General features: G+C 36.2%; 1 protein-coding gene across 1 annotated transcript; it reads left to right on the top strand.

Annotated features, from left to right (window-relative positions):
* The first annotated feature begins 514 nt into the window (after nucleotides 1–514).
* Nucleotides 515–12,531, top strand: LOC103033476 (caspase-6). Its single transcript, XM_022685960.2, has 8 exons — nucleotides 515–609; nucleotides 1,702–1,746; nucleotides 2,703–2,745; nucleotides 2,866–3,015; nucleotides 3,770–3,846; nucleotides 4,056–4,231; nucleotides 5,218–5,362; nucleotides 7,651–12,531. The coding sequence occupies exons 1-8, from the start codon at nucleotides 579–581 to the stop codon at nucleotides 7,896–7,898; spliced, it is 915 nt and encodes a 304-aa protein (XP_022541681.1). The 5' UTR covers nucleotides 515–578; the 3' UTR covers nucleotides 7,899–12,531.
* Nucleotides 12,532–13,085: the final 554 nt, after the last annotated feature.

Below are 13,085 nucleotides of genomic sequence, written 5' to 3'. Positions count from 1 at the left end.
TAAGAACCAGGGTTATTCCACCAAATATTGATTTCTGAACTCTTAAAACTCTTTATGAATATGAACTTGTTTTCTTTGCATTATTTGAGGTCTGAAAGCTCTGCGTCTTTTTTTATTTCAGCCATTTCTCATTTTCTGTAAATAAATGCTCTAAATGAGAATATTTTTATTTGGAATTTGGGAGAAATGTTGTCTGTAGTTTATAGAATAAAACAACAATGTTCATTTTACTCAAACATAAACCTATAAGTAGCAAAATCATAGAAACTGATTCAGAAACTGAAGTGATCTCTTCATTTTTCCCGGAACTGTATATATTATCATCTGATTTATTTATGGCTGTAAACTTTCAACCAATCAGCGCGCAGTGGAGGCGTGGCTTGTTGGAATGTGTTCTGTCCTGTAGTGCGGAAATGCGGAAGTTGAATCGTATCTTGATTGGCATCTGTATCGGCCAATGAGAGCGCAGCACAGTGTTGGTTTTGGCCAATCAGAGCGCTGTGTTTGAGTTGGGTGGAGATGTGTGTTATGTGGGTTATTAATGTAAAACTCGGATCTCCGATCAGACTGAGAGCACGATGGCGAGTCAGCAGCAGCGCGAGGCTTCAGGTAACTCTGACTCACCTGTTCTCCTGATTAACTCAGATTAACTCAGTTTAGAGCGGGTTATTATCTGAGTTATTGGAGTTTATTGAGCTGTAGAGTAGAGTTAGAGATCAGTGCAGTGACTCAGGTCCTCTCTCAGTCTCTATACAGATCATATTATTACTGTAAGATACATTACTGCTGTTTAATTTGGTTAAATATCAGTAAAACTGAGTAAAACCCGCAGTAAACAGTCTGAGTTTATCAGTGTTAAAGTTTACTGAGAGAGTGTGAGAGTTCCTGAGTCAGTGAGACATGTACTCACCTGTCTGTCTGAACATGGCAGACTACAGTCTTTAAGTGTAGTCTTACAGTGATACAGTATTACAGAGTTAAAGTGTTACAGAGTTAAAGTACTACAGTGATACAGGATTACAGTGATACAGTAATACATTATTACAGTGTTACAGTATTACAGTATTACAGTGATACAGTATTACAGTGATACAGTATTACAGTGTTACAGTGATACAGTATTACAGTGATACAGTATTACAGTGTTACAGTGATACAGTGTTACAGTGATACAGTGATGCAGGATTACAGTGATACAGGATTACAGTGTTACAGTGATACAGCATTACAGTGATACAGGAATACAGTGATACAGGATTACAGTGTTACAGTGATAAAGTATTACAGTGATACAGTGTTATAGTATTACAGTATTACAGTGATACAGTATTACAGTGATACAGTATTACAGTATTACAGTGTTACAGTGATACAGTGATGCAGGATTACAGTGATACAGGATTACAGTGTTACAGTGATAAAGTATTACAGTGATACAGTGTTATAGTATTACAGTATTACAGTGATACAGTATTACAGTGATACAGTATTACAGTATTACAGTGTTACAGTGATACAGTGATGCAGGATTACAGTGATACAGGATTACAGTGTTACAGTGATAAAGTATTACAGTGATACAGTGATACAGTATTACAGTGTTACAGTATTACAGTGATACAGTATTAGAGTAATACAGGATTACAGTGATACAGTGTTACAGTGATTCAGTGTTACAGTGTTGCTGGTGTTGTTTTTCAGGGCGTGTTGAGAAAGACAGTGACTCCACGCGCACTGCTCCCTCAGGTTAGTTTTATTTAAACAGTAAAACATTACAAAGAGGAAAGCAAGTAAAGAAGTTTAAAATGTCATAAAAATGTAAAAGGAAAGAGAATTTTTCTAATTTTTATAATAGTAGCAATAAAAAACTGTATTAATTGCATATAAAATAGAAAAGACGTTATGATAATTATAAATAGATTGAGAAGTAAATATGATATAGGAATAAAATAGATATTCTGATTATTCTGATTATATTGAGGTTGTAAGAGGTAGTCTGCTTTGAATGTATCCATTTTTCTACAGGATAATAAACAAAACATTAGGACTCATATTAAAGGTGCACTAAACCCCCTGATTTTTCTAATTTGAAAAAGGCTAAAAAATTAGAGGGGTAGTTTGAGAGGGGCACTGGGTGATGTATGGGTTTAGGGGCGGGGCAGCAGGATGCAGTATCATTGATTATTGTTTAATGTTGACAGATTTGCGTATTGTGGTGTGTTAGCGTACCAAAATACGAGGAAATATCATCTTCACCTTTAGCACAGTTTAACCTTAGAGGAGCTGCAGAGGCAGAAATTACTGCAATAAAAAGATTTTTAAAGGTTAGGTAAGGGTTTATAACATTTTAAGCAGAACTGATTTGAACCCATTTTAGATATTAATGAAAAAAATAGGGTTTAGGGTTTAGTGCAGCACAGATACTCTGTTATACTCTGCTGAATATCGGGGTCAGGCTGCTGAAACCCAGCACTCCAGGTGTCAGAGGGACAATAGCAGCATGACCCTCGGTGTGAGTGCAGTGAATCAGTGATTCAGGAGAACAATAGTCCTCAGTGTTCTTATATAGTCCTGTTCTACCTGCAGTCAGCTGTTCAGAGCTGAGATCTGCTGAGAGTGCTCCTTACTGTCTCTGAGCTTTACGGAGATAATGCCTGAATTTACATACCATTTATTTGTTAAACAAATGCTGTGTGTTTCAGGTCAGACTCAGAACCTCACAGAGACCGATGCTGTGATCAAGAGGTAAGAATGAAGAGCTGCTCTTTAGAGATGTATTTAGATAAACATCAAATTTAAGCTACTAAATTTAACCTGCGGTTTGAATAAAGCTTAATTAATCTGAGTTATTTTTAACATTCTCAGTGCTTTAAACCTGGATCCTGATGAGGAGTACAAGATGGACCACAAGAAGCGAGGACGCGCTCTCATCTTCAACCAGGAACATTTCTACTGGCAGCTGAGGCTCAACAGTCGCTCAGGAACCAGAGCAGACAAGCTCAACCTCGTACAGAGGTAATCTACGTTTCCACCTACAGTCAGGAACATTAGTATTTAATATGCTGCTGATATTTTACATTTTACCTCCTACAAAGAATGAAGAGATCTTTAATTTTATTGTAGATACACTTGGTTGGTTTGTAGTCTTGATGCGATTCGATTGAGTAGGTGTGAAAACAGTAAGGCCACTAGCAGGTCTCGGTCCAGCTGTTCTGATTTGCACTGAGTGCAAATACTGTTTTCACACCTACTCAATCAAATCATCCCAGACAAACTCTTGAGCGGTTCTCTTGTGTTAAAAATGTGATCCAGCCTCAATCCGACCCAGATATCAAATATATATACTCCTTTGATATATTATCCAGATAACACTAACTACCACAGCTATTAACAAACACTGTCTCTGCTGCTCCATGCTGTTTACACACTAAGAGCACGGTATGTGCAGCGTTCACTACTCACAGCCGTGCATTATGTGCATCACTCCATTTACCATGTGTACATCTGTGCTGCACATCCCTTTGAAAACACTGTTTGAAAGCACAGCATTTTAGCGTTATTTAAAGATCTGTATGGAAGAGTGTGTGCAAATTTGGTCAAGAAATCTTATTTAACTCACTGTATATACAGTGACAGTGAATAAATAACACATAAATTCATAAGAAACACAGAATTAGCAGGTTTCCCAGCACTTTTGTTCATGTACTGAAGCTCTCAGAAGGTTGGTCGGAGAGTACTGCTGTAAATGTACTGATTAATTTATTTTCAGGTTTCGGGAGTTGGGGTTTGATGTGGAAGCTTATGATGATAAGAAGCGGGAGGAGATTATGAGGATAATCACTGATGGTGAGCGTGTGTTGTGTTATCTCTGAATGTGGTATAATATTGTTATTCACTGACTGCGCCACATCATCCACAGTTAATATTATGTATTGTGATCTGATCTTTAAATATCCTGGTATAATATTTGTACCATATCATCCGCCCTGATTGACAGCCCTTGTTTTCTCTTTGAAGTGTGTTTTGTTTTACTTGATTTTGTCCTTTGTCTGCAGCTGCAGGCAGTAATCACGCAGACGCAGACTGTTTCGTCTGCGTTTTCCTGAGCCACGGCGAAAACGGTCACGTCTACGCCAACGACGACAAGATCGACATACAGGAAATGACCTCACTTTTCAGAGGAGACAAGTGTCCGAGCCTCGTGGGAAAACCTAAGATATTCATCCTGCAGGTCAGTTCATTTTTAGAGTCTTTTAACTATTCTGGTTTATCTGCTTATATATTCTTTGAGGGTGAGGCTGGTTTGGGCTCACACTGTACTTTTTTAATATATTTATTTTGGTTCGCCCCACAGCGATTCAGCGAACTTAAGATCTTTATTTTTAAATGCTGTTTTCCACCGCACCCAAAACAAACTCTAACCAGTGCAATGGCTCTTTAGAGTCTTTAAAGTAAAACAGTTCTGGTTGGTTGTGGACTGAGGCAGCCTTTAAATGTGCCCAGCTGGTCTACCCATGGTTCCCTAGCCCCGCCCTGTGAAAATATACATACAGTACATAACCTAAATGCTAATAGTACTTATTGAAATTACTTACTTATATGTTTTTACATACTTATTTAACCTTTATTGCCATACTTAAAACAGAACAACAATGAGTCAGGTGTCAAGTCAGGGGATCACAGGGTTTTAATGTTAGTTAGTTTGGTAATGTTAATATGGCACAAGTTTAAATACCCCTATAGTAAAGGTGGGCCATATGGAAAAGACATATTAAAAATATTATGACTAAAATGTAAATTGAGTTTATTTTTATTAAAATTACATATGGTTATATGGACTGTATTTTAGTCATTTATTAAGTTATTAAATCTACAATGTAGAAAATAATACAAATAATAATAAAAAAAAACATTAAATGAAAAGGGACATGTCCAGACTTTTGGCTGTTACTCTGTGTATTTTATTTTTATTACTTTATGCATCAGATAAAATGGAGTGTTTATATTATTTATCAAACTATCACTTTAAACTTTGTTTTAGTCCCTGTTCACACGTTGAAGTGAATCGATTATGATTTGTGTATAATAATAATCTGAAGTGAATCAGTTATAAACTGTGTATAATAAAAATCTGAATTTAATCAGTAATTAACTGAGCATAATAATAATCACAGTTATGAACTGTGTATAATTATAATCTGAGGTGTATAACTGCAGGCGTGTCGTGGGGATAAGCATGATGACCCGGTCACTCCTATGGACGTGGTGGACAGTGAGATAAATCAGGTGGTGGTGGACGCCGGGGTGGTGTACACGCTGCCGGCAGGGGCGGACTTCATCATGTGTTATTCTGTAGCTGAGGGTGAGTACATCACGCACTCCATCAAATTCACCACCAGCGCCAATCAGGTCCCACTGCAGAGCCCTGCTCACCAATTACACCATCTTTCACCAGCACCTGAGTGCACGAACAGCTGATTCCAGCTTTACACTACAGGACTGTTGTCGTGCAGTGTGGAATAATTTAGTAGGTGTGATTAAACACAGAACAGCTGACTGACGGCAAGTCTTTCACCAGGAGGAACCCACCACTGTTCTACAGAATCATGTTTTATTACGAATACACACGTGTGAAAACATGTTTTTGTCTTTTGAATGGATGTCAGTAGTAAACAGTAGATATCTACATAAATAAATCTACATTAATAATAGATACATAAAATACGTAAAAAAGGCTAATTTAAGAGTAATTTATACTAAACAATGGCAAATTGTTGTTACAATACAGTCCAATGGATCATTTATTACAAACACATTTTTGTGGTTTAAATGGATGTCTGTAGGAAACGATTGATATGAGTTAGATATGAGGATGTGAAAACTGATATAAACACGCTGGCTATTATTTTTTCAAAAATTGTACACACACAATGGCGCACCACAATAAGGTCTGAAACAAATAATAAAAATGACGACAATAATAATTAAATTAAATAAAACAAGCTATAAATTATCACGATCTCGTCCTGTTCTTGTGTCTTTCTGGTCTGTCCCTGTGTTTATCCACCCCTCTGCACCTGCCCTGTGTGTATCCTGTGTCTCCGCCCCTGTCTTCTGTGTGGCTACCTGTTCATTTGTAGCCCCGCCCCCCTGTTACCCTCTCCCAGGTGTTTCCCATTTTCTGTCCCCGTCCGTGTGTATTGTGTTTATAGTCTGCCTTGTTCTATTGTCGGTCGTCTGTGGTTGTACGTCTAACATCAGTCAGGTTATGTGTCACTTTAGTCCCCATGTACTCTGTGTTTCTTTCGTTTTTGGTTCCTTGTTTGGTTGCTTGTTTATTGTCTATTTGCAGTAAATACTTGCAGTTGCATCCACTCTCCACGTCTCCATTCTGCTCCCGCCTACAAAACATTATATAAATTATATAGTTAGTATCAAATTAGAAAGTGTGGTGTGGTATATAAGAAGTAGAGTATTATATCAATAATGGAAATGATAATAATAATAATAACATTTTGTTAAAAAATGCAATTAATAAATAGCAATTTGTTCTGCACACACAGCTTCATGATTGTTTAGACAATTGTTTAACAAAGTCAGTAGCATTGGCAGCAACAAGTCTTCTCTGTACAGTAGAGACAGATACTCCAAAAAAGCAGATTAAGGAAACAGTCATTGTGAGCAGGTGTCCCAATACTTGTGTTCATATAGTTTTTGTATTATACTCATGTTCTGCTTCTGTCTGCATTGTGAGGATGTTACAGTAGCTGTAATTGAGTGGAATGTACAGACAGGCTGATCTGGTTTAATCACTGTAGCTTTAATGATCCACTATCAGTTTATAGCCTGAGGGATCTGAGATGTATCGCTTCATAAAGTTTTAAGAGTTCATAAATCAATATTTAGTGGAATAATCCTGGTTTTTAATCACAGTTTTTTTTTTCATGCATCTTTGCATCATGTTCTCCTCCACCAGTCTTACACACTGCTTTTGGATAACTTTATGCCACTCGTCCATCATCCATCTTTCTCTTGATTATATTCCAGAGTTTTTTTTTAATTGCTAAAATCAAAGAAACTTTTTCCAGAGCTGTATATTGTCAGATATATAAGATATGATAGATCTGGTTTGTTTAACCCTTTGTTTTTCAATATTAATCTACAATGTACAAAATGCCATGACAAGGTGTTTCTAAAATTTTGAATGGCTTTGTTAAGCATAATAATATCATTAAATGAAACTGGTGCATTTTCTATGTACAAACAAGCTAAATAAGTTTAAAAAAGAGCTAATATAAGAATATAATTATAAGAATAATTCATACTGAACACTTGTAAATTGATCGAATCCTTACAATTCTGAAAAAATCTTTTATATCCATGTGTGAGCAATGTTACAATACAATACAGTGCCTGATTGAGTTCTGATCCTTTGTTTTTACCACTGTGCTCTGAAAGTGAGCTCTCTGGTGCCATCTCTGGTCATTTCTTGAGTTACTGCAGTGTTTCCCACATAGCTGACCCACACTCCGCCCTCTCCTTCAGCTGATGTGTGTGAGTGGTTAAATGTGTAAAGTGGTTTTGATATATAACTTTATGTATAATAAGTTTTTATTGATACTGTGTTTCTCTGTGTTCCTCTCCGATCAGGGTTCTACTCTCACAGGGAGACGGTGAACGGTTCCTGGTACATCCAGGATCTGTGTGATATTCTGTGTCGTTACGGATCACAGCTGGAGTTTGCCGAGCTGCTGACGCTGGTGAACCGTAAGGTGTCGTACCGCAGCGTGGGCAACTGCACAGACCGCTCGGCCATCGGCAAGAAACAGGTGCCCTGCTTCGCCTCCATGCTGACCAAAAAACTCTACTTCAGACCCAAGAAATCCCATTACGTCTAAATCACCAGTGTCTCACACACACTACACACACTATACACACACTATATACTACACACACACTACACACTTTCCAGAATGTTGTATACGTGGAGATTAACTTTTATCAAAGCCATGAAATACATGTAAGTCAATTCACATTACAGTTCAAAAGTTTGGAATCACTGTTTTACACTAAATACCTGATTGTTGAAACTGTTGTAGAGGTTTACAGATTATGTGTGCAAACGTTCGAGCTCCCTGCTCACCCTGGATGTACAGAAAATTTAAATATAACATTTTCTGCACATTTTACAGACAGTTTCTGTTTTTTTCCCCTCAGTTTCATTTTGTAAAAATGTGCCGATTTTTGTTTTATCGTTATTAGTCATGGATTCTGCTAATTAGGATGGGGACCGAAATGATTCAGACAAAAATGGCAAAACATCAGTGATGAAACAATAACTATATTATATCTAAAGCCCTATCTGGACGGGATTAGTTTCTCAGGGGGTTCTGGGTAATTTTCTCTTTTATGGGTTTTTTTTATCCTCTGTGATTTTATTCCCGTCCAGAACGATCATGTAGGTGTTTTTCTCAGACGTCCTCTGAGAAAATTACAGGCTGAATTATCTACCGTTTTTCTCTGAACTCCGTGCTCCTCCGGTAATTTTAGTCCCGTCCGGACGCACATCTCTGAGTTTCGTCTCCTTGTGTTTAATAAAATAGATATTTGTCCACTGCCGTGCACCATAATTACACTTTGGGCACGCCACAGTTTCCACGGAGGTCCATGTAAAAAACACAACAGTTAGTGGAAATGGAGGAGCTACTGAACACTACAATGTCATCTGACCAAGAAAAAAGAATAAAAACTCACTGATCCTCCTGTTTTTTTCAATTGCAGTCCAGATGCAGGAGTTTTATCACTGAGTAGAAGTGAAAAATATTTTTCACAGACATCTGGTTAGGGCTTAAGTTATATTACAGTGTTTCTTTTAGCATTAGGACTGCTGTGTACAGTGCCATCAGGCAGTGAGGGGGAGAGTCGACAGGGAGAGCAGAGAAACGGCAGGTTTAAGTTCATTTTTACCTTTGTAAAAAGGTGCTATCTTTGGTTTATCTTTGCTTGAGCTTCATTTACTAATTTTATAGATTATTTTCCATCTAAATTACCCAAATAAACAGCAATTGTGTATTAAAATGTGCAGAAGTGTGTCTCTGTAGAAAATAAAAATAAGATAATTATACTGTTTATCATATTAATCACTCGTACTAACCCCTGAGCCACTGACTAAACACATCAGTTATACTTCATTCAGTCAGGGAGTCTTTTTTACTTTTCACTGGACTGTAATTAGTAGGATGCTTGAAATAACATTAGATAACATTAGTTCTGAATGAAGAGCAGAGCTGTAGATGCTCCTAAACATCTAAAATAATCTTCTAACAACATTCTTTTCTTTTTTTTCCTGATCAACTCTCAGGGCTGATAACTAGAAAAATACTCCATTTAATTCCATATGGCCTATTTGTTTACATGTATCATTTAAATTCTGAATTATCCAGGAAATCGTATAATATTAATAGATGTATATACATCATCACTGTCTCTGGTCTATACTTTTCTCCATAGTGTGAATCTGGCAGCTGTTTTTTATATTGTATTAGAATTAAAAGATGTTTGGACCAATAGAAATGCTCCAAAATGACCTGGAATAAAATCTTTTTATATTGACTTCCATTAAAAGTTAATATGATTTTTTTTATTTGTGTGTGGATTTAAAAAAAATACTTTAGATCAGCCCATTGTACCTTGTCCTAATAAATTTAATAATAAATGCATTTTTAAACACATTTCTAATATATATATATATATATATATATATTGGCACGTGATTCCAAACTATTGAATTCTGAGTAAAGTTGGTAAAACTTTAGCACAATCTACTTTTTTTTTTTGAGCTGAAACAGAAACATTTTGTTCTAGGAGATTTTTAAAGCAGAAAACACTGATCACATAACTGATCTCATATTTTGACTTAAATGATAAATGTATTAAATGTGAGGGACGGAGGAAATCTTTACTTCAGTTTTTTTCTAAACCCATTTTTGTTTTTTGTTTGTTATTTTAAAGAATATTTGGGGTTATTATTTGTTTCTTTGGGGAGACTAATCTTCATTTCTGTGGAATCATTTCCAGGTAGTTTGTAGAAAAGTGTCATTTTTTAAGAGGGAATCTTGTGGGATTTTGTGAGGGAAAATTAATAATATGCAACTGGTGGAAGTAGTGGAATAAAGAGCCTAGAACTTATTTTTATTATTTTTTTTTTATTAGCCAAGAAATTAGCAGAATTTAGATTGATTCAAATAATTTTGACATTTATAAAACTTCTGTTAATACGTTGTAATATTAAATGCAAATGAAATCTGATGCTGTAAACTCAAAATACCTCAGGACATACACTGTCTAAGGCTGCATTCACACAGGTGTTTTTCAGCATTTCATGCATTAAAAACACACAGAAACCAGAGTCATATTGTATTTACAGTGTAAAATGCTGTAATCACATGTGCTCCTCTCACTTCAGATGCTTCTTCTGGATCTCTCAGCTTGTCCAGAAATGCATGTGTACAGCTATAACTGTGCGCAATGTGAACAAATCTGTTCCTGAAACGCCGTCTCACATGCTGCACATTGATACCTGTATAAACGTCTCCTTCACCAACAACAAAAACCCTCATATTAGAGAGAGGAGAGACTCGTAGCTTTATAAAGGGAAATGGATGAGTTAGCAGCTCATATGTGGAGCATCTTTTGCTGGAGTGGAGAAACAGGAAACAGCTGCTCTGAAGTTCATGCTCAGGTTCAGGAGGTGAAAAAAGGACAGGTGGTTTGCTTTTGCTGTTTTTTTGCAGCTATAGCTGCACAGCTGCACCAAGAGATGCAGTGTGGGTAGAGAGAGAAGCATGTAGCGCTAGTGCTAATGCGTAAAAGCGTATAAAAAGACGCATGAATTCAGATTTGACCGTTCACATTCATGTTGCATTCTCATGAATCGGATGCGTATTTGATTTAGGACCACATATGAAAGTGACTCAAATCTGATTTGAAAAAATTGGAATTGGCACGTTCACACAGCCATGAAAAAAATCAGATCTGAGCTACATTAAGCAAAAAAAAACCCCAAAAAACAGATTTTAGTTATTTTAGTCCGGTAATTTGAACGTAGCCTTAAAGCTGCTTTAAACAGACCTTCATATTTGATTTAGTTATTGAAAAAACACACCCACAATAATCAGTCAGCTTGTATGAGTGTGTTTTTTTACGCATGTCAGAAACGTTGTGTGAATGCAGTCGATCTAAAACTGCTAGAAGCTTTAAGAAGTTTTAAGTGTTCTAAGCAGTGTGTAGAACACTATACCATATTTCTGTGTTTTTTATACAATCCGTTTTCAGATCCTGCTAGAAATGCTGCAGCAATGTGTGTGTGTTTTAAGTGTGTGTGTGTGTGTATGTGAGTGTGTGTTTCAGTGGGTTTAATTCAGTCTAACATTTTTAAACTCAGGATACAGAGGAGTGTGTGTTCCTCTAAGCTGTGGTGTTTTGGTAAAATGGTAAAACAGTTGATTTAAAGACACAGCGTGCCTTTATCCAGTCTGTATTCACACAGTTACAGTGTTGTTTACTTCAGTGAATGGTACTCTTCTAATGGAGGCTTTTTTTTCCCTTATCTGTTATAAAATGCTCATCTATAAGGGATGGGACTGTATAGGAATATATAGGGGTAAAGGCAATATTACAGTGTTTTATCATATTGTGAAAACTTTATATATTATGATAAACATTGCTTAAATCAGTACACTAAATATTATATTACAAACCATGAGATTAATTCTGTTTGATTCAAAGAAGTGTAGCAGGTTTTCAATAAAATTCATTATATTATATATGATAGTTATTTAAGAATCTGCTACTGCTGATTGATCAAAATATTGCAACACATACTGTGTATTGTAAAAGTGTTTTTAAACATCATAATATATAATTTTTTACCATATTACCCATTACTATATTACAAAGCACAGTATGAATTGAGTTGTTTTCAGTAGGCCTGTTATTTTTATATATTTATATATTATGGTGCTATTCAAACATTTTACATGCTTTTAAAAACACGATATACAGTTTATATCAGCAGTGGCAGATTCTGTTATTCAAATATTTTAATTGACTTTTTACTGCACATCCAGTTTAACAGGATATTTGACACTCTGTGATGAAATGTTTTTAAGCACTGATGATATATTATCCTTAAAATCCATATAAACATCATTTATCACAATATGATAAAATATTGATTTATTGTCCATCCCTAAACTCTCGGCTCAGAGCAGATTACAGACCACTACTTTATGTCCTTCAGCTGTTCAGATCCTCCCAGTGCATGACTGTGTTTGTTTGATTGAGACTTGTATGCTTTGTGGGTTTAATTTGGGGGCGAGGTTTGCACTATTAAAAAGGTTTTAGATCAAGAGTTTTTTTTATATCCAGTCTGGGATGTTTTGAGCATGTTTTGACTGCATGTTTTAAATTCTGTTTTTGGGAGAAATTACTTGATTTTACTCTGAATAAAAAACGAATGATCAAAAACTCTCTGATGTGTCCGTTTCTGTGTTTTCCTCGATTTTATTTCATTATGACTTTGAGCAGAGCTAAATCCTACACAGATCTATTTTTAGTCTAAAGCGTTGCCACTATTATCAGAAGATCGCTGGTTTAAATCCTGGTCATGCAGCTTGCCATCAGCTACCGGAGCCCCGAAAGTGATAGGGGGATAAACAGCTGAGTAGAAGCTGAATGAGTGGGACAATTGAATTAGCTAAATTGGAAATTGGTTTTAATGTTATGGCTGATCAATTATAAAATTGTATATAACACACAACACCTGCCTGATGCACACAGAAGTAAAACTGCAGTCAGCAGCATATATGAAAACACCAGGGTGATCTCCCGGGAGAGAGGAAACCTCTATAATTAAATACAATAACAATAGATCATCACTCAGAGTTTCACTGAGGAATACGACTATTATTAAACTGAAGCTGCGGTACAGCTGGAGTCTCTACATAACCAGGATCCAGCTGCTTAATACACACTCAGGATTAATCCACAACGCTTCCGGAAGTTTTATAAAGACCAATAACAGA

This window comes from Astyanax mexicanus, chromosome 7 (assembly GCF_023375975.1).
Source record: "Astyanax mexicanus isolate ESR-SI-001 chromosome 7, AstMex3_surface, whole genome shotgun sequence".
NCBI lineage: Eukaryota > Metazoa > Chordata > Actinopteri > Characiformes > Acestrorhamphidae > Astyanax > Astyanax mexicanus.
The sequence above is the reverse complement of the archived record's forward strand: the minus strand, read 5'-3'. Positions and strand labels throughout refer to the sequence as shown.

What these genes read in the sequence shown, in the direction of transcription:
- LOC103033476 (XM_022685960.2), top strand. Translation starts at nt 579, where the DNA reads ATGGCGAGTCAGCAGCAGCGCGAGGCTTCAG. An exon ending in AAGCTCAACCTCGTACAGAG is followed by an intron (nt 3,016 to 3,769) that starts GTAATCTACGTT and finishes ATTTATTTTCAG; the next exon opens with GTTTCGGGAGTTGGGGTTTG. An exon ending in TATGAGGATAATCACTGATG is followed by an intron (nt 3,847 to 4,055) that starts GTGAGCGTGTGT and finishes CTTTGTCTGCAG; the next exon opens with CTGCAGGCAGTAATCACGCA.